The sequence below is a fragment of the Paroedura picta genome, chromosome 16 (genome assembly GCF_049243985.1).
Source record: "Paroedura picta isolate Pp20150507F chromosome 16, Ppicta_v3.0, whole genome shotgun sequence".
NCBI classification, from domain to species: Eukaryota; Metazoa; Chordata; class Lepidosauria; order Squamata; family Gekkonidae; genus Paroedura; species Paroedura picta.
This window is the reverse complement of record NC_135384.1, coordinates 3,617,218-3,637,312: the sequence shown is the minus strand read 5'-3', so window position 1 is coordinate 3,637,312 and position 20,095 is coordinate 3,617,218. Positions and strand designations below refer to the sequence as shown.

Sequence of the window (20,095 nt, the reverse complement as noted above, 5' to 3'; positions counted from 1 at the left end):
TCCCGGGAAGGGGGGAGGGGGTCACTAACATGACCACAGCTGGGGAGAAGCCCCAAATGAACACAGAAGTTCAACTGCAGGAGGCCAGAGATATCCTGAAAATATGCACGATGTGAAGCTGGAACCGAGACAACTAAAACGGACAGTACAGAGTCGATTACTGCCAAGGCCCTGTTTCCGTCTCTGTGGTGAGGCTGGTCTCTTGCGGCCCAATAAGAACATTTTTTGGGTAGGAGCCCCACCCACTTAAGAAAAAAACACTTGGTCAGTGCCAGGAAAAAGCACCTGCAGGCACCAACTTGGGGCACCCACCCTAAATGCTGTGTTGCAACCTTAGATGCCAGCCTCCAGGTGGGACCTGGGAACCCCTTGGAATTAGAACTCATCTCCAGGCTAAAGAGATGTCCCACAGCTTTACTCTCCACTGAGGTCTCTTCCCCGCTTCAAATCCCGCCCACTCCTGAGTATCCAGGTATTCCTCAACCAAGAGCTGGAAACCCTAACCGTAACTGTCTTTGAAAAATTATCTGGCCTAACTCAAGCACTTTCGTAAGCCCTAAGAGCCCAGACAATCCTGATCTCTTTAGATCTCAGAAGATCACAAAGGAGGATGGGCTGCTCTGCAGAAGGAAACTAGGCAAGCCCATTTTGCTTATCTTGAAGATGCTATGAGGTGGGACATCATGATTTCCCAAAAGGTTTAGTGCTCTAGGCTGGACCACTGGACAAGCTGCCTGGACTCCAAACCACTTGTTTGGGGCTTTGGGAGATTTAATAATCAGGCAGATTAAAAATTCTTCTGTGACGTTTCCCTATGTGAAGCACAACAGGGAACCAATTCTAGAGCTCCTTTCCCATCCTGGCTTCTGTCAGCTGCAGACCTTGATCCTGTCATCGGATCAAGCAGCTGCTTCAGTCCTCAACCCAACCGATATTTTAAGAAACTCTGTGACCCCCTGAAATCTGGTCGCTGAACCTCACATGGCCTCTGGCTGTCACGGAGCTAGAGAGCAGCAAATGCAATCCAATGGGAAAGAGCACGAGAGATTCAGAAGTAGTCCCCAGCCATGTACACCCTGGTGTGGACATATGCATACCTTCTCGGGTGGAGACCACCCTTCCCAGTGCAAGCACACGACAGAGAAGTGATCTAAAAACAATACGTCCTTTTTTAATTGTTAAGTCAATAAAGAGGTATCAAAATTAAAAGAGGAGAATTACATGGGATTTAACAGAACTACCGAGGAGATTTCGGGGAGGGAGTATGCAACAGAAGACACAACATCATGAACACGCAGGGCGCAGGGGGGTCGGCTGGAGGGGAGGAAAGGAGGGCCAGTGAGGAGGCAGCCAGCAAGGGGCTGGTAAGAGGCTCAATAGAAGAACGTTGTGTTTGCTGGGGCGGGGGGTGGAGGAGGAGCGATGCGCTGGGCTCTTAGGAGTCGTCTTCGCCATTGGCGCTGTCTCTGTCATCTTCTCCTTCTTCTGGCTCCTTGTCATCCCCCTTGATGGACTCCAGCTGAGAGAGAGAAGGGGACAGGCACACGGGGCCGGTTAGCGAGCGGGGAGAGCCGGGCTCCTCACTCCAGGCTCTCTGCCTCCGCCAGCTTCGTACCTGGTCATCCCCCCGGTCTTCGTTGTCATCGTCATCCAGCAGGTCCCCTTCCTCAGCAGAGTCATCCGCTCCGGCCTCTGATTCCATCTTGACATTGCTCTCCTCTTTCTTTAGTGAGAGGCTGCTTTGCTCCTCCTCTGACTTGTCATTCTTCAGTTCTAGGAGAGGGGAGGAAAAGGGAAAAGGTGGAGTCCGGTGGAAGAGAAAGAAGGGCCAATGGGAAGCCGTTAACAGGCAGGGTGCTTGAGAAGGGGATTTTTTCGCCCGCTTGAGATGCTAGGGTCAAAGAGGCTGCCCGCTGGCAAAGGTGGGTCTTCCGAGGAGGATGGGACACATTCAGAGAGGAGATAGTTGTAGTAGCCGTGTAGGATCATAAAGTTGGAAGGCCCCATACAGGCCAGATCAACGGATTCTAACCAACAATTACAGGAGAGCAAGGGAAGGGGGTGCTTCGGTCTCCAGGACCCCTGGCTTGACCACTCTGAAAACTGAAATCACTTGAGAGGTGGACCTACTAAACTTATCTGGAAACCCCATGCAGTAACACAGCCTCCTAAATCAGGTTAACCCTTTCATTTGGGAACCAGCAATTGTTACTAGGAATGGCCGCAAACCAGAAAATTCCAGTTGGCTTGAGGGTATCCCGAGCCCAACTGAAGCAGAAGCCATGAAATTAACCGTTTCGTTTCTCCCCGTTTACAAGCAGGGGGGGAGCAAAAACTATGTTTCAGCCTTACAGCAAAGTGCACAGGCTACTCTGTGAGGCCAAGAAGTCTGCAAGTCATTTAAACCGCCCTGAGCCTTCGGGGAGGGCGGTGTATAAATATAATTAATTAATTAATTAATTAAAATCACCATTCACTTTCCTCTGTTTGGAAGAGGGGGGGGGAGAAGGGTGTACACGTTAAAAATGGCTTGAACCCAACCCGACCAAAACAAAAAGGTCTGAGAAATGTTGGGGAGGGGGAGGGTGCCTTCTCTGAATCAGGCTTCCAGGGAGAGGGGGCAGACAAACCAGCAACATTCTTGACTAATTTAAGGTCGTGAACCGGTTTGTGCCAATCCCTAATCATTATCCCAGGCTTCTGTAGAAACCGGGAAGAGGGTTCTTAGTCCAACAGGGCTGCCAACTGCGGTACTACTCCTTGCCTGCCCAGCAGCACTGCAAGTTAGCAGCTCCCACAGGCTTATCCACAAGGCTGTTCTGTGAAACTCTGGAGTTGGGAAAGGATTCCGGCCCGATTGCCTTCCCCTGAATGCAATTAAGTATTCCAGGGCAAGCGAGACGACCCTTCTCAAGCTGTAAGCAGCCTTGGGGGAAGGGGGGAACCTGCTGCGTTTTTGTCTCGCTGGATAGTTTTCGAGGAAGCAACAAGGAGATGACACAGGAACCCATCTAGAAATATCTGAGGCCCTAACCCACACATTGCCAAGCCCCCAAAGTCATCTCTAGGTGCACAAATAACAAATTCTGTTAAGGGCAGGCAGGCCTAGGGGAAAGAGGTGCTTCCGGCCAGTTTGCCGGACTTCAAGCTGACCAATGGCCCTGAGTGTAAGCAAGGAGTCGGGGGGGGGGATGGGATGGCTCAAGGTCTCTCTTCCCTCCCCATGCCACCCCTTCCTTTACTTTGATCCTTCTCGATTTTCTCCAGGCTCTCCAGCAGCGAATCCACTTTCTGCTTGATCTGGGTCAGCTCCTTCTTAATGGTCTGCAGGTCGTCTCCTTTCACTGCAACGAGGAAGGAAGCCGGTGAACTCCGGAGAGCCCAGGGCCTTCCTGGTACCCACCCACCCCGATCCCTCTTCCCCTTCTCTCCTCAAAGGGATAAGTCGAGCAAACAGGCCAAAGGGATGGCTTGAAGCTAAAAAGCTTCTATTTTCCAGATTCCCAATCTAGGGAGGGAGAGGTGGAAAAGAGGCACTGTTTTTTATAACCCTGCTTTTCACTCCCCGAAGGAGTCCCAAAGCTGGCACGCTTCCCTTCCTTTCCCTCACAACAGAAACCCTGGGAGGCAGGTGGGGCTGAGAGAGCTCTGCAAGAACTGCTCTAAGAGAACAGTGACTGGCCCCAGGTCACCCAGCCGGTGGAGGAGCGGGGAATCAAACCGGGTTCTCCAGATTAGAGGCCGCCACTCCAACCACTCCACCATGATGGCTTTCAGAAGGTCAATAAGAAGAAGAGTTGGTTCTTATATGCCGCTTTTCCCTACCCGGAGGTTCAAAGCGGCTTACGGTCGCCTTCCCATTCCTCTCCCCACAACAGACACCCTGTGGGGTGGGTGAGGCTGAGAGAGCCCTGATATTCCTGCTCGGTCAGAACAGCTTTATCAGCGCTGTGACTAGCCCAAGGCCACCCAGCTGGCTGCATGTGGAGGAGGGCAGAATCGAACCTGGCATGCCAGATTAGAAGTCCGCACTCCTAACCACGACACCAAACTGGCTCTCTTTATTGCCACCTGGCCTTCTGTACGTTCTTTCCCCTCCATTCCGTGACGACAACATTCCTTGAACGAGTGACATTTCAAAGAAGGCAGGATGGTATCCCCCCCCCTCCCCAGTTCCCCCCTCCGATGCCTGCCAGGGAGTTCAACACATACACTTTCCGGACTTGGAGGACGATCCCCGCTGCCCGCTCTTCGAGTTGAAGCCGCTCTTGCCCCTGCGGGAGGTGTTGCCAGAGACCCGCTGGCGTTTGGAGGGGACCACAGCCCTGGCAATGGGAGGTGGAGGTGGAACCCGGGCCTGATAACTGTACATCCTAGCAGCACAAGACAACCCCTCGTCAGAGAACGGCTTCCCGAGCGGCTGTCGTAGAAAGCAGCTGCCTCCCCGTAAGTAGCGACAAACCACATGCATCTCTTATCCCAAGGTTTCTTAAAGGCTTTATGGTTCACGGCTGTGCCTAAGGCTTCCTCGGGAAAGAACGCTTCGAGCCAGACAGAAGTAAGCCCACCCATCAAAGGACCCTCGCCAAAGGAGTGTCCTGGGAATTCTCCCCAGCCCCTGTCCTGACGTCCTTCCCAAACTTCCAGACCCCTTTCCCCTCTGCTTAGTAACATTAGTAACATTCCAAGATCAACGTTAGGTTTCGCTGCATAGAGCAGGGGGTTGGACTAGATGACCCAGGAGGTCCTTCCAACTCTATTATTCTATTATTTTGTTTGTATATTCCCTCCATGGGCATGGGGAAAGGGCAATGATTCAATGGGGTGCTTATACCCCGAATTACAGCTCTGCTGGCACTTCCGGTGAGCTGAATCACTGACGCCCCACAGCTTCCCTTGCCTGGTTCGAAATTCGGAAGAGGAGCAGGACTGCGAAGGCTGCTGGTTGCCTCTTCATCGGACCCACACGCCGGACACCCGAAACTGCCTGATACTGAATCAGGTCAGTGGCCCATCAGAGGACTGTCTACTCAGACTGAAGGTTCTCTTAAGGTCTTGGGAAGAGACCTTGCACATAATTTCCTGCTTGCTCCCGTTAACTGGAGGTCCCGGGGATTGAGCCCCACGTCTTGTGTGTGCCTCTGGGGACATTCTACCACTGAGCCAAAGCCCCCCTTCCCGGATGACATCTGTCCTCCCACAAAAAAAAGGGGGCTAAGCGTCTAACGCGAGACTGAACGGCCAGGCCGTGTACCTGTCGTAGTATTCCCGCTGGAAGTCGTAATCCAGGTCGAAAGAGGACCTGAAAGAGATAAAGCGCAGGGTGCCTGGTCAGGCTCCAGGAAGGCAGTCGAGGAAAGGAGTCCTGAGCATGAGGATGCAGGCAACAGGCTGGTCTTTGGCCACCAGAGTCAGGAACACCCCACCCCCCACCCAGCCACCTGGCATGTAAGAGGCTAGACACAGTTGATGGCACTAAGTGGGTGCTAAGGCAGAGGCGGCCAAACTGTGGCCCTTCAAACGTCTATGGACTGCAGTTCTTATGAGCCCCTGCCAGCACTGGCAGGGGTTCATGGGAATTGCAGTCCATGGACAGTTGGAGAGCCAGTTTAGCCACCCCTCTGCTACGGTAACCGTGAAGGGATCAAGCCCTTCTTCCACACACCCAAGCCACCTAAGCTCCCCCGCACCCGACCCAATGGAGCTTTGTCACCAGCTGGGCTGAAAAAGCCCTTCTCTCACACCCGAAATCAACCCCTCACATCAACAAGCTGCAAGCATGCACACACATTCTTGGCGTCCGTCCCTTACAAACAAAAGGCACGTGGAGGAGCTTGCCTGCTGCAGGGCACAAAATCATATAAATAAAAACAGAAAGTTAAAATAACCAAAGAAGGGTCCCGACCTGACTAGAGGGGACGGAGAAGGTGGTGCTGCTACTGACCCGTACATCTCTGTGGCCGATCTCTTCACCCCGGCTTTGCCCCGGTTCAACTTCGGCTCGGCGGCCAGGTTAATATCTGAAAGACAAAGGGGGTGCGCCTGTCAGAAAACCTGCCTCTCTAGGCCTGCGTAAGGGACGGGACTACTGCCTAGAATGGGACATCTTTAAGAGGAGAGCCAGTGGAGAACAGCCTGCTTCATACACATCTAATCCGCAGCCACAAATACTTGGGGTGGGTCCTCGAGACGCTCCCTGGGGGACTGTGGACCAGAAATGAACTCAGTCACAATTCTACAGGGGAACTGCTGGGAGGATAACTCTGAAAGAACTGCAATGAGCAGATACAGCTTTAGCAAGGTGAGAAGCTTCTGCAATCACACCGCCTGCCTCAACCCTCATCAACATATCCGTGTTCCAAAGATTAAATACCAACAGGCTCAGCTTCTTACTCGGCTGGGTAGAAAACCCACTGCACGGCTCGCCTGACTGCAAAAACTTTGGCCTTGTCTCTAGAGAAGAAGAGCTGGGGTGTTTCTACCCGGGGCTTTTCACTACACTTTCCTCTCCCCACAACAGGCACCCTGTGAGGAAGGTGGGGCTGAGTTATGTAAGAACTGCTCTGCGAGAACAGCTCTAAGAGAACTGTGACTGGCTCAAGGTCACCCAGCTGGCGGCTGGGGGAGGAGTGAGGAATTGAACCCAGTTCTCCAATTTAGAAGCTGCCATTCTTGCGATTCTTTAATCACTACAGGTAAAACCAGTTTCACCTTTTCTATGAACAGATTGCACTTGGGAATGAGGCCAGGGGAAGCCAAAGAGATCTGCTCCAACTCCAGAGAGGCCGTTCGGTGGGAGGAAAGTCCTTTTTTATGATCAGCAAGGGAGACCTTTACTTTCCAGTGCTGTAGGACTGTAAATCCTTGCTCATATGGATGTCTGCAGAACATGGAACCCCAGTCTAAGTATCCAGCAGAGCAGACATGGCTTCCTTTCTTTTTTTCTTAGAGGGGCTAAAAGCAAGTAGAGATGGAGAAGGCCTGAGCCTTCGGGGAGGGTGGTATATAAATCAAAATAAATAAATACAATAAATAATAAAATACTGGATTTTTTATACCTCGCTTTTCACTACCCGAAGGAGTCCCAAAACAGCTTACAATCGCCTACTCTCCCGCTCCCCACAACAGACACCCTTGGAGGCAGGCGGGGCTGAAAGAGCTCTGCTCTATGAGAACAGCGCTAAGAGAACTATGACTAGCCCAAGGCCACATGCTTGTGCAGGCATGGGAAATCGAACCCAGTTCTCCCAATTAGGGGCCACTGCTCTTTACCACTGTGCCAAGCTGGCACCCCGGCAGACGGATACACAAGGAAGTAGATATTTGGGGTGAACCTTTCTGAATTGGTAGGCGGGAAAGCACGCACTTATGTCTGGAGAGCTGGGAAATGCTACCCTGGCACCTCTGTTCTCTGGAAGGAAAAGGGGCTGGTCACACTCTCTGGAGCCTCCCAAGGACAACAGAAAGCCAATTCATACGCTAGAGAGGTGGCAAGAAGTCACTCCTGCTGATCCATCCCGTCCTTTTCTGGGCAATGCAGTGAACCTGATGCCCCAGTGGCTGCCCTTGCATTACACTCCTTAACCACCTCCTGCCCAAAATGCTAATCCACAAGAGAGACAAGTGTCAGGTTTTAAATGGAAAGACCAAGGTTCCAGTCTCCATACACCCCCACTCTCTCAATCCAGCAGGCCCCAAAGAACTAGAAAAGACAATAATAATTAGTAGGTTAATACCTACTGTGCATAAAAAAAGAGGCGGGAAAGCCAAAATACCAATCCCTGTGCAGGGAGTGGCTGCAAATTGCCCAGTTGAAGCAGACCAGGCATTGTCTCTCTAAAAACCCACAATACGTGCTCCTTTCCCCATCTTTCAGTTCCAATCTTAAACAAGCCCAATGCTGTCAAGACCTTGGAAGCTCAGCAGGGCCAACCCTGGCTAGCCCTTGCAAGGGCAACCTCCAAGGAATACCAGGGGCAGCCCATGGCAAGGCACCTCCAAACGGGGCAGCCAGACAATCTCAGGGTCTCCTGGCAATATCACGCACGTGCCCTACAATAAATAACTCTGACCTCCGCCTTCCTCCTGCTCTCTCTCATTCCTGCGACCCCTGAAGGCTCGGACAGCAGCTATGCTGCCCCCGAAGCCAAACTGAGAAGCTGTTATGACTTCAGGTCATGTGCATGACTGTCGGGCTCTTCCCAAAAACTCCCAGCAAAGAGTAACCCGGCACAAGGGAAGGAGAGCTGGCGTCCACCGAGGCAGAGGCCAATCCCCAGCCGCCAGGCCTAAGAACCCCCGGGAGACCGAGAGACGCCACGCTTACCCAGGACCTGGCCGGCGATCATCCGGCCGTCCTCTCCGGCCACGGCTGCCCGAGCGTTCCGCTCGTTCACGTACTGCACGAAGGCGAAGCCCTTGTGCACGGAGCAGCCGACGATCTTGCCGTACTTGGAGAAGATGACCTCCACGTCGGACTTCTTCACCACCAGCGTGTTGAGGTTGCCGATGAAGACGCGGGAGTTCAGGGATCGGGGGTCGGTTTTGTTGGTGACGTTGCTGGCCATGGCGCACGCACGCGGCTGGGGCGCGGAGGTCCTGGCGGCCGGGGAGAGGACAGCGGTCAGGGAGGGGAAAGCCCGTGGCAGCGGTCGAGAGCCATGCTCTTGCCTCAACTCGTGGCCACAGCCGGGCGCACAAATCCCTAGCCTCTGCTTCCTCGTGACAAATGTACAGCATGCCGAATGCTAGTGAATGGGAAGCCACCAGCTCCAGACCCATTCTGAATTCTGTTTTAATCTCCTGTGAAGTCTGGCTTCTTCTCCTGTTATCCTGAAGCCAAAGCAATATAAAAATGCCTTTAAAAACATAAATAAAACCCATAACCACTTGAACTATCTACTACTGGCGCCCCGAAGCATGGGAGCAAAGGACGCCAACTGTTTCAGATTGTGTAAGTGATTATGTGATTTATTATGTTTTTAAATTGTTCTACACCAGCCGGAGACGGCTGTGCAGAGTGGGGCAATCTTATAAATCTGATAAAAAATGTTCCGAATGAAAAAAAAAAAAAAACAGCCCTGATACCTATAGGATAAACTTTGTTAAGTGGGAAGACCAATTCTTCTGAAGCATTTTAATAAAGATTTTGCACACCAAGGGGATTTTTGGCGAGTCAGTGTGAGAAATACAGACTCAAAGTAAACAGATCCAAAGTCACTGCATGTTTTATTTTGGTCCCTACAGAATCAGGGGTTCTTCCCCTTTCCCTGCACCTTAATATGTACTTAAGATGAATAAGTGGAGAGAGGTACTGGGCATACTTGCAATTTTGCTTGTAGAAATCCATGTTGTTTGTATTTTTAAATGCAAGATGCCAAACACGACAATTTCACAAACTGACTAAATTACGTTCAGCACGCATACTGCTAAATCAGTAGAATAAATGTAGACTCAGTAAGAAAATACCGCATATGTTTTTATTTCTTTCCCGCAAAACTTCCTCCCACCACCTCCATGGCTTTTGAATTCCTAGAAATTTTACATCTCTGGCATGTCTGGAGCTGGTGGTCTTGGGGGGGGGGGGGGGGATGGGGACAAGAGCAACTAAAGTACCTTTTGGATAGCACCAGCAGAAATCTTAAACCTGTTCTGCACAAAATGTGGTTCCAGTCAGAGGCCTTGCAATGCTTCCCTAAGGGGTTAGCTTGGGATTGTCTCCAGGGGAGGGGAATTCAAACTAACACCCCCCCACACACACACAAATAGTTCAGAAGACAGAAATATGACAAGGTCTCTCCGCTCATATTCTCCATTTCTGCTCTGCATTTGAATACACATTTGAATGAGCAAAACCCAACGTATGAGAGTAAGGCAGATTTAGGGGAGCCAGCACTAAGGCTGGATCCCAAGATCCCTGCCTGCCTCCTGGAACCATGAGACTCCCAAGCCTTACTTTGCAGAACCTGCTGCATGAACAGATGGGAGACCAGTGTGTGACCATGGTCTATTCCTTTGTGCAGTTGTTGTTGTTATGTGCGAAGTCGTGTCCGACCCATCGCGACCCCATGGACAATGATCCTCCAGGCCTTCCTGTCCTCTACCATTCCCCGGAGTCCATTTAAGTTTGCACCTACTGCTTCAGTGACTCCATCCAGCCACCTCATTCTCTGTCGTCCCCTTCTTCTTTTGCCCTCGATCGCTCCCAGCATTAGGCTCTTCTCCAGGGAGTCCTTCCTTCTCATGAGGTGGCCAAAGTATTTGAGTTTCATCTTCAGGATCTGGCCTTCTAAAGAGCAGTCAGGGTTGATCTCCTCTAGGACTGATCGGTTTGTTCGCCTTGCAGTCCAAGGGACTCGCAAGAGTCTTCTCCAGCACCAGAGTTCAAAAGCCTCAATTCTTTGACGCTCGGCCTTCCTTATGGTCCAACTTTCGCAGCCATACATTGCAACTGGGAAGACCATAGCCCTGACTAAACGCACTTTTGTTGGCAGGGTGATGTCTCTGCTTTTTAGGATGCTGTCTAGATTTGCCATAGCTTTCCTCCCCAGGAGCAAGCGTCTTTTAATTTCTTTGCTACAGTCCCCATCTGCAGTGATCTTGGAGCCCAGGAAAATAAAATCTGTCACTATCTCCATTTCTTCCCCATCTATTTGCCATGAATTGAGAGGGCCGGATGCCATGATCTTCGTTTTCTTGATGTTGAGTTTCAAGCCAACTTTTGCACTCTCCTCCTTCACCCGCATCAACAGGCTCTTTAGTTCCTCTTCACTTTCTGCCATTAGAGTGGTATCATCTGCATATCTGAGGTTGTTGATATTTCTCCCTGCAATCTTGATCCCAATTTGTGACTCCTCTAATCCCGCATTTCTCATGATGTGCTCTGCATACAAGTTAAATAGGCAAGGCGACAGTATACAGCCTTGCCGAACTCCTTTCTCAATTTTGAACCAGTTAGTGATTCCATGTTCAGTTCTCACTGTTGCTTCTTGACCTGCATATAAATTTCTCAAGAGACAAATAAGATGCTCTGGTATTCCCATCTCTTTAAGAACTTGCCACAATTTGTTGTGCTCCACACAATCAAAGGCTTTAGCATAGTCAATGAAGCAGAAGTAGACATTCTTCTGGTACTCCCTAGCTTTCTCCATGATCCAGCGTATGTTGGCAATTTGATCTCTAGTTCCTCTGCCTCTTCGAAATCCTGCCTGTACTTCTGGAAGTTCTCGGTCCACATATTGCTGGAGCCTAGCTTGTAGGATTTTGAGCATAACTTTGCTAGCATGAGAAATTAGTGCAATGGTGCGGTAGTTTGAACATTCTTTGGCATTGCCCTTCTTTGGGATTGGAATGTAAACTGACCTTTTCCAATCCTGTGGCCATTGTTGAGTTTTCCAAATTTGCTGGCATATTGAGTGTAGCACTTTTACTGCATCGTCCTTTAAGATTTTGAATAGTTCAACTGGAATGCTGTCACCACCACTAGCTTTATTGTTGCTCAGAGTTCCTAAGGCCCATTTGACTTCACATTCCAGGATGTCTGGCTCCAGGTCAGTAACTACCCCAGTGTGGTCATCAGGGATGTTAAGCTCGCTCTTGTATAGTTGTTCTGTATAATTTTGCCACCTTTGTTTAATCTCTTCTGCTTCTGTGAGGTCCCTACCATTTTGGTCCCTTATCATACCCATCTTTGCATGAAACGTTCTCTTCATATCTCCAATTTTCTTGAAAAGATCTCTGGTCCTCCCCATTCTATTGTTTTCTTCTATTTGTTTGCACTGTTCATTTAAGAAGGCATTCTTATCTCTTCTAGCTTTTCTCTGGAATTCTGCATTCAATTGGGTGTATCTTTCTCTTTCTCCCTTGCCTTTCACTTCCCTTCTCTCCTTAGCTATTTGTAAAGCTTCCTCAGACAGCCATTTTGATTTCTTGCATTTCTTTTTCTTTGGGATGGTTTTAGTTGCTACCTCTTGTACAATGTTGCGAACCTCCATCCATAGTTCTTCAGGCACTCTGTCTATCAGATCTAATTCCTTAAATCTATTTGTCACCTCTACTGTGTATTCATTGGGGATATGATTTAGTTCATACCTGAGTGGCCTAGTGCTTTTCCCTACTTTCTTCAATTTAAGCCTAAATTTTGCAACAAGAAGCTCATGATCTGAACCACAATCAGCTCCTGGTCTTGTTTTTATTGACTGGATAGAACTTTTCCATCTTTGGCTGCAGAGCACATAGTCAATCTGATTTCTGTGTTGACCGTCTGGTGATGTCCATGTGTAGAGTCGTCTCTTGGGTTGTTGGAAAAGAGTGTTTGCTATGACCATTGTATTCTCTTGACAAAATTCTACCAGCCTGTGCCCTGCTTCATTTTGTACTCCAAGGCCAAACTTGCCTGTTATCCCGGTTATCTTTTGGCTTCCTACTTTAGCATTCCAATCCCCCATGATGATAAGTACATCATTTTTTGGCATTGCTTCTAGAAGGTGTTGTAGGGCTTCATAGAACTGATCAACTTCATCCTCTTCAGCAGCAGTGGTTGGGGCATAGACCTGGATCACTGTGATGTTGAATGGTTTGCCTTGGATTCGAACTGAGATCATTCTGTCATTTTGGAGATTGTATCCCAAGACTGCTTTTCCTACTCTCTTATTGATTATGAAGGCTACTCCATTTCTTCTGCGAGATTCTTGTCCACAGTAGTATACCTGATGGTCATCTGAATTAAATTCACCCATTCCTGTCCATTTTAGTTCACTGATTCCTAAAATGTCGATGTTCAGTCTTCTCATTTCTTGTTTGACCACGTCCAGCTTACCTTGATTCATGGATCTGACGTTCCAGGTTCCTATGGAATAAAAATCTTTACAGCATCGGACTGTCTTTTCGCCACCAGTTACTTCCACAACTGAGCGTCCTTTCGGCTTTGGCCCAGTCGCTTCATTCATTCTGGCGCTACTCGTACTAGCCGTCTGCTCATCCCCAGTAGCATATTGGACACCTTCCGACCTGAGGGGCTCATCTTCCAGCGTCATATCGTTATGCCTATTGGAACTGTCCATAGAGTTTTCATGGCAAAGATACTGGAGTGGTTTGCCATTTCCTTCTCCAGTGGATCACCTTTTGTCAGAGCTCTCAGCTATGACCTGTCCGTCTTGGGTGGCCCTGCACGGTATAGCTCATAGCTTCACTGAACTACGCAAGCCCCCTTGCCACAACAAGGCAGCGATCCTTGAAGGGGGCCTTTGTGCAGAGCCCACTGAAAAAGATTAAAAACCATCCAGATACGCCGAATGTTGGCCAGTGGCTCATACCGCACAGCTAGTGAGGGCACACGAACATCCACACCCACATACAGGGGAGTAAAGCCCAGTACTTGGCTATCTTCTGATCAGAAGTCTGAGAAACAAGCAGGAGGTTTGTGCAGGGTGAGCTGTGGCAAGGACTGAATGGCTGAAACGGGCATTCAGGGCCGGAGTGTGGCTTCAGGACACCCAGTGGTGCACAGCAGGCTGCAATCTGATAGTGGGGAGAACTGTGGGTCATGTGCCTGGGGGGGTCCCCAAGGCAGTAGAATACGTTTATCCTCTATTCCGGGAAAAACACTCCCCATGACAAATAAAAAGGTAGGCAAGAGCGTTCTTGCTGCCTGACTCCTGGGGGACCAAACTCATCCACATGGCTATTCAACAGGCTCCTTGCCCCAATTTGTTAGAAATCGCTCTGTGGAGAGGCTTGATACCAAAGGTGGTCACTTTTTTTTTGTTAATACACCAATCTCCTAGCTTTCTGCAATGCCTCTTCGGTTCCCAGTGGTCAGGAGGACAGGACAGCCTCTTTAGATGCAAGGGTGAGTCTCTGATTGAGACTGCAGTTCAAGCAAGCCCAAGCTGCTTTTTCCAAAACAAGCAGGGGGCGGGAAGAATGCTCCATGGAACGAATGCTCCATGGAAATGAGCCAGTTTCTAATGGGCTATCTTGGCTTCCCTGGGAGTCTTGCAAATGATGCAGAACGGGAAAGAATTTCATCTGATCCGGCCAGGCAGGTGTGTTCATAGGCTGGTTGTTCTCAAGCTACTCTTACAGAAGCATGGCGTGGCCATGATGAACCAGCCGATACACATCCATCTTTTATCGGGATGGGTTGGCCTTCACGTAAAGGACACAATGGCCCGAAAACACAGCCTAGTGCTCAGTAATACCAAGTATTTATAAATACTGAACGCAACAAAGAATGCTTGTTTAATGCTGATTTCCTGAGCTTTATGCCAGGGAGGCGGGGAAAGTGGGTCAAAAAAAAAATACAGCAAGCAGAGATGAGGGGGGGGGGTGCTGCTTCAAACTGTTTGAGAACGGCTGTCTCTAAAAGACTGCAGACTTTCAACGGCCTGACACGGATAAACAGTGATTTGGATGTCCATCTTGCACTGTCCTATAAAGTTAACACGTACTGCCGAGACTACAAGGTATATTTTTATAAGCAGACCATGTGAGACTCTGCCGAAGAGTACCTATGGCATGAATTCAGAATTCCCCCCCTGCAGGTGTCCCCAACCTTTCTGAGCTTATGGGGATTTCAGGAACTCAGAATGGGGCAACAGAGGCTGCAGGAGGCAGAGCCACACCGAGGAAGCCCGAGTGCGGGGGAGAAAAGGGATGCTTTTCAATAAACACACTGGGGAAGCAAGAGTGAAAGAGAAGGAAACCAACTGCGGCTGAAACAAGGCAGTTTTAATCTGCCCAGCCGACGGGAGCTCCAGTGGCCAGTCAGAAGCCCTGCTGGGCAGGTGTGTCTCCCCCGCTCAGCCCCACCCATTTCCTAAAAATGGGCACCAGGTTGGGGGATCCATGCTTGAGTGTCTTCCCCAAGGACCCCTCCCCATTCCCCTCAACTACCCATTTTAAAGGGCCTCCGAATCTCCTTTTTGACCGCAGGGGTTGGACGGTCCAAGCCAGCAGATACACACCCAATCCTCTATCAGGCCTGAGGAGCGGCTGCGCACCCCCTTCCCCCTACGGCCTTAACGGGGACGGCTGCCGAAGCGTGGAACGAAACCAGCTCCCTTACCATCGACCCGGACGGGCTTGTGTCTGCTCCGTGTGAGGCTCCGCTGGCAGCCGCCACTGCTACTCCGGGCTGGGCATCCATGATGGCGTTTGGAAGGGGAGTGTGGTGGCGTGGGGGAAAAGACCAGGGTGGGGAGTGGGGCATGGGGGGAGGGGGGCTGAGTAGGGGGGAGGGTGACGGGCTGTCACTGCTAGGGAGTGATCAGCACCACAGACACATCGCAGCGACAGTCGAAAAATTTGCACAGAAATAAAATATTTAAAAATTTAAAAAATAAAAAAATAGTGTGGGAACTTCCTGAGGCGTTCAACAAACAAGTTCTGGAGGAATCAGGTCCCCTTCTCAGCAGCCAGGTGATCAGGGAGGGAGGGGAAAAAAAGAGTTAACGCGATCAATCCACTTTTCCTTTAAAATAATAAAAAATGGGTTTTTTTAAAAGCCTCGTTGCGTCCTTTCCCCCCCAAGGGGTTCAAAACCCAGAGTTCAGCTAGGACCACTCAGGAAAAACTCCATTTTCATCTGGTTAAAAATCAGCAGTCATTTTTTTTTGTTTGTTTAAATCACCACCATCAGCAACACATCATTAAAAGTCACAGTCTTACCACCATCATAGTAGCAATAATATCAATAAAGTAACTAGCAACAACGATAAAAAGGAAATCAGTTGGAAAGGCAGGAAAAAAAATTACGGGAAAAAAAAAGTGGAATAACTTACTGTAGCTGAAGATCAAAAAAATCTCACTGTAAAAAAACAAAAATAAAAATAGCCCAGATTAGAAAAACGGGAGGCGAAAAAGGTCAAAGTCAGCAAATTCAATAATTTTTTTCTCTCTCTCTCTCTCTCTCTCTCTCTTTTTTTCCTCTGTTCTTTCTCCCCCTGTCCGTGCTCTCGTTCCAGTCAGTTACTCCAGAACCAGGGCAGGGAAGAGCTCCTGGCAGGAAACAATCCAAGCCCTTCAAATACCATTTTCACTCTAAAAATTGCCTGAGAGGCGCGAGCACACGAGAGGCTAAAAGGCTCCTCCTCCTCTAACCCAGCTGCTGCAGGAAAAAAAAGGTGATTTTTTCCCAAAATTAGCACTCTTTCCAATCCAGCTTTGGCTTGGCTGCAAGGCAACGCTGGGGGGCCGGAAGGAAACCGCCGGCTCTAAGGCACCGGAGGGGGGAGAGGGGTGTGCGTGCGTTGGGGCGGGTGGGGATATATATATATTTTTTTAAACAAAAAAACCACGAAGCTGAGCTCCAGTGAAGGAAGGGTTGGGGGGTTTTCGCCTTGCTGCCCTGTGAAAGGAGAAGGGGACAGGATGAGTCAGGGTACCCTGGATACGTTGCCCATTTCTCCCCAATTTGCCCCCGCCACAGAGAAAGCCATCTGCTTCCCATGGGATTCCCCACCAAGTTCCCAGCCGCCTTGCCCGGCTAGTTAACGCTGTGCCCTGGCCGGCCGGCCACCTGCTTCTGCTGGTGGTCCATCGCTGGGAGGCACCTGTGAGCCCTACTGAAGCTTGGATGCAAACAGCCTGAAGCAAAGGCAGAGAGGAGAACAGGACACCTGAGCAACCCCCGTTCCCCCCTCCCAATAGTGTTCTGGAGAATGGGGGCAGCTGCCTGTAAGCCTCCATTCATGGCTTGAAAAGCACCAAGGTGTTATTGCTGAATTCTTCCCCTGGGGGGATTTTTCCACATCCTTTTGACGTGGATCCAGAACAGCAAGTGTCCGTGATTAACAGGACGGGCCCCAGAAGTGCAGAATTAGATCGCGCCCCTTTGCTTCCTCTCCCAAGCCACACGGTGTTTCAAGGCCAGGAACGGCACAGCAGCTAATCCTTCTGCCAAGGGATTGCGTGCTCGAGTCAACTAGAACATTAATTCCTTCCCCGTTCCTGGGCCTGAATGACGTTTCCTTCAAGCCGTAACAAGAAGGCAGGCAATGTGATACCCTTGACCTTTTATCTCCCTGTTTCTGACCAAGTAACACACCCCTATATCTAGTAGAGATACCTTTACGCCAGTACTAATAACGGGCCAGCCCTACTGCTTACTGTGAACCTTGTTTTTAACAGAAGGGGACGGCTGCCTGACCCATGTGCTCTGTACTGGAAGCTGACCCACATGCCAATTACCTTCCATATGGATTTATACATCTTTGTAGCACTCCATTCTTGGGTATTTGCTACTGGGATAAGAATTGCCTGCTTTTAGACCAGCACAGAAGCCTGCAATTTTCAAAAGGGTTTTTTTTTTGGGGGGGGTGGCGAGCAGTTCTTAGTGTTTTATTATCTCCAAGTTATCTGGTATAAGCTGAACAAACAGCCCATAAATACATAGCAGACTCAGGACTCTACACGGGACTAACTGAAGTCAAGTATAAATATGTTCCAGAGGTAAAAAGTTACGGCTACATCCTCGGGCAAGGCTACGGTCTAAGGGACACGTGGAATTTTGTGAGGAACAAAGGATGCCAACCCGTGTGTATGGGAAACAGACCAGTTTTCAGTCTTGACCCTTTTCTAGGCTATTTTTCTGGAATTCTTGATGTAGGAATGACTTACAGTCCAAGGCCACAGGTGTTCTTCCTACAAGCTATCCAACACCCAAAGGCTTTGTATTTCCCTTGGTGCCGAGGGTCATGCCTGGTCCTGTCAACCAAAAAGCTCTGCCACCTTCATCCTTGGCCCTACCTTCCCTTGTTTCCGTCTGCCCTGCACAAGCAAGGCACACCCCCCACAAATGCAGCTGCACTCTTGTCCAGGACCTGACATGCAGCTGCACCGAGGCAAAAACATGGTGAGACACCACCGTGCACAGCTGTGCCCTCCCAAGGACTTGGCGCCTTCTGTTAGAGGACAACCAAGGACCCATCTTGAAAGGGCGCAGCCAGGAAGCTGCAGGGGCTGCTCTGGCTCCCAGCCGCCACGTAAATTATTCATAACCCCAAAGCACGATTCTCAGTCCCCCTGAAATCTCCAAGAAAAACAATACAGAAGCTTGCAGCGCCCCCCCCCCCCACCAAAAGATCCTCCATGGCACTCTTGTCTTCACTATACTTTTAAAATGCAAAATGTACAGTAAGTTTCTCTACGCTAAGCCACCCTCGGCCAGCAGGAGGAGGCTACGCTGCACTAATCCCCAGGGGGGATAGGATTCAGCCTTGAAACTGGCATATGGCTAAAGCTGTGGCCTAAACTAGAGCTAACGCCTCTGCATCTCTCACTAAGCAGTTTTGGGCAATTCACTCTCTGCAACAGGATGCAATTCCAGCCTATGTCACAGAACTGTTGCCAGGCATATTGTAGAAAGCAGGGAAACTTTCTTGAAATCACACTGGAATTTTGCTCCCACCCCACCCTGCCGCTGTCTATCGAGGGGTGGCCAAACGGTGGCTCTCCAGATGTCCGTGGACTGCAACGGACACTAGCCCCTTCCAGAATGCTGGCAGGGCCTCGTAGTTACTGTAGTCCATGGACAACTGGAGACTCACAATTTAGCAGGGGCTTAGGGTATTCGTAGTCCACAGAAGTTTGGAGAGCCAGTTTCACTGGGGCTCATGGAAATCGTAATCCATGGACATCTGGAGCCAGTTTGGCATGGGGTTTATGGTAATCATAGTCCATGGACATCTGGAAAGCCAATCTAGCAGGGGCTCATGGTAACTGCAGTCCCTGGACTTCTGGAGAGTCACAGTTTGGCCACCCCTGATCTAGGCGCAGCCCAAAGACTTCCTTGTTGCTTGTGCGACTTTCCAGAGGGTGGGAGGGGTGGTCTCGCCTGCCTGACTGCAGGTGCAAAGCGGCCACGCATGCTTAGTGGAGCAAGCCAGGCATTCTGCGCAAGGGCTACGGACCTCTGGCGTGCAAACCAAGCATGCGTGGCTGAGTTAGGGGCCCGTGCAAAATCCCCACCCACCCCCCGAAGGCCCACGCGGGCATCGATGCAAGGGAACCCGGTCGCACCACTCCCCCCTTTTTCTTTTGCAATTCCCCGGAGAGAAGCCCTTCCAGAACAAGGGCGCGTCTCAAATTAAACGCCTAATCCGGATTAATCGGAACCCAGATTCGGCACCCTAATCCGGATTAAACGGGACCCAGAAACGGCTGCGCTGAAGCCATTATTTCCCCCCCCTCCTCCTCCTAAACGCAGGAGCCTCACGTGTTGCTGCGCAGAGGCGGCGCCCTCGCTTTCCCCGGAGAGCGCGGCAGAAGCGCTTCCTCCAGGCCGCCTGGGTCCCATTCTCCTTCTCCCCCCCCCGGGTATCATGGACTCTCCCAGGGGGACGGGGAACAATTGGCTCGGAACGTACCATACGCGCTTCGCGGGGGGGGGGAAGCAGACGCGGGGCAATGGAACGCTTCGAGAAAGGCGACCAGGGAAATACCAACCTGGCGAGGAAAGGGGGGGGACCGAAAGGGCGATACCATTATAGCCCCGAAAGCGGGGAAGGCGGGGGGCGCCGCCGTGGCCTCCCTCACGACCTCAGCGAACTCACCGGGAGGCCCCCAGCTCCGGGACCGCGACCCTTTCCTTTTTCTCAATTTCTTATATTTTTTAAAATGTTTCCCGTTCACGGCTACGGTCTCCGCTTCCACGCTCCGGACTCTTCACAAAATGGCGTCCCCGCCGCCCTCTGCCTCTGCGCCGCGCAGCCCAGCTCCGGCCACGCCCCACCCCCTTTCTCAGGACACGCCCCCTCGGCGGCCGGGGAGTTTAATCCCGCTCGCAGTCGCTGATTGGGTACGCCCGGCCGCCAGTCAAGGAGAAGGCCAATCCGTGCGCGCCCAGGCTGGGAAGGCGAGGTCATAGGTGGCGGGGAGGAACCGGAGGAAGAGAGGCGGGGATAAGGCTGGGATCCGGCGGCAGAGGCGGAGAGAAGGGAAGGCGGGACTCGACGGCGGATAGGTCGCCGCGGGTGTCAATTCATATAGAGATCGACCCCCGTGATTCGATGACGTAACCTGTCAGTTAAACCATCTCCCTTCAAAGAGCCATCCGTCCGCCCCGCAATCTCTCTAAAGACTTTCCCCGCCCATG

At 50.7% G+C, this 20,095-nt stretch overlaps 1 protein-coding gene across 10 annotated transcripts; it reads right to left on the bottom strand.

The window, feature by feature from the left end:
• Positions 1 to 1,151: 1,151 nt before the first annotated feature.
• On the bottom strand, positions 1,152 to 19,741 carry HNRNPC (heterogeneous nuclear ribonucleoprotein C). 10 transcript variants are annotated; one of them, XM_077312879.1, is made up of 9 exons: positions 19,554 to 19,741; positions 15,783 to 15,808; positions 8,327 to 8,598; positions 5,906 to 6,020; positions 5,255 to 5,302; positions 4,213 to 4,373; positions 3,243 to 3,344; positions 1,616 to 1,773; positions 1,152 to 1,519 (listed from the first exon to the last, which is right to left on the bottom strand). In XM_077312879.1, exons 3-9 carry the CDS (start codon positions 8,565 to 8,567, stop codon positions 1,436 to 1,438), a joined length of 909 nt encoding a protein of 302 aa, XP_077168994.1. In that variant the 5' UTR covers positions 8,568 to 8,598; positions 15,783 to 15,808; positions 19,554 to 19,741; the 3' UTR covers positions 1,152 to 1,435. The 10 variants fall into 10 exon arrangements, with proteins under 10 accessions (XP_077168994.1, XP_077168995.1, XP_077168986.1 ...); XM_077312880.1 differs by having other exon boundaries at positions 5,945 to 6,020; XM_077312871.1 differs by having other exon boundaries at positions 1,152 to 1,773.
• Positions 19,742 to 20,095: the final 354 nt, after the last annotated feature.

Excerpts from the sequence above, each read along its gene's own strand:
- HNRNPC (XM_077312871.1), bottom strand. The coding sequence starts at position 8,567 with ATGGCCAGCAACGTCACCAACAAAACCGACCCCCGATCCCTGAACTCC. Across the intron at positions 4,374-5,254 it reads CAGCGGGAATACTACGACAG|GATGTACAGTTATCAGGCCC; the intron begins GTACACGGCCTG and ends TTGTGCTGCTAG. Across the intron at positions 3,345-4,212 it reads GTCCTCCAAGTCCGGAAAGT|TGAAAGGAGACGACCTGCAG; the intron begins GTATGTGTTGAA and ends TCCTCGTTGCAG.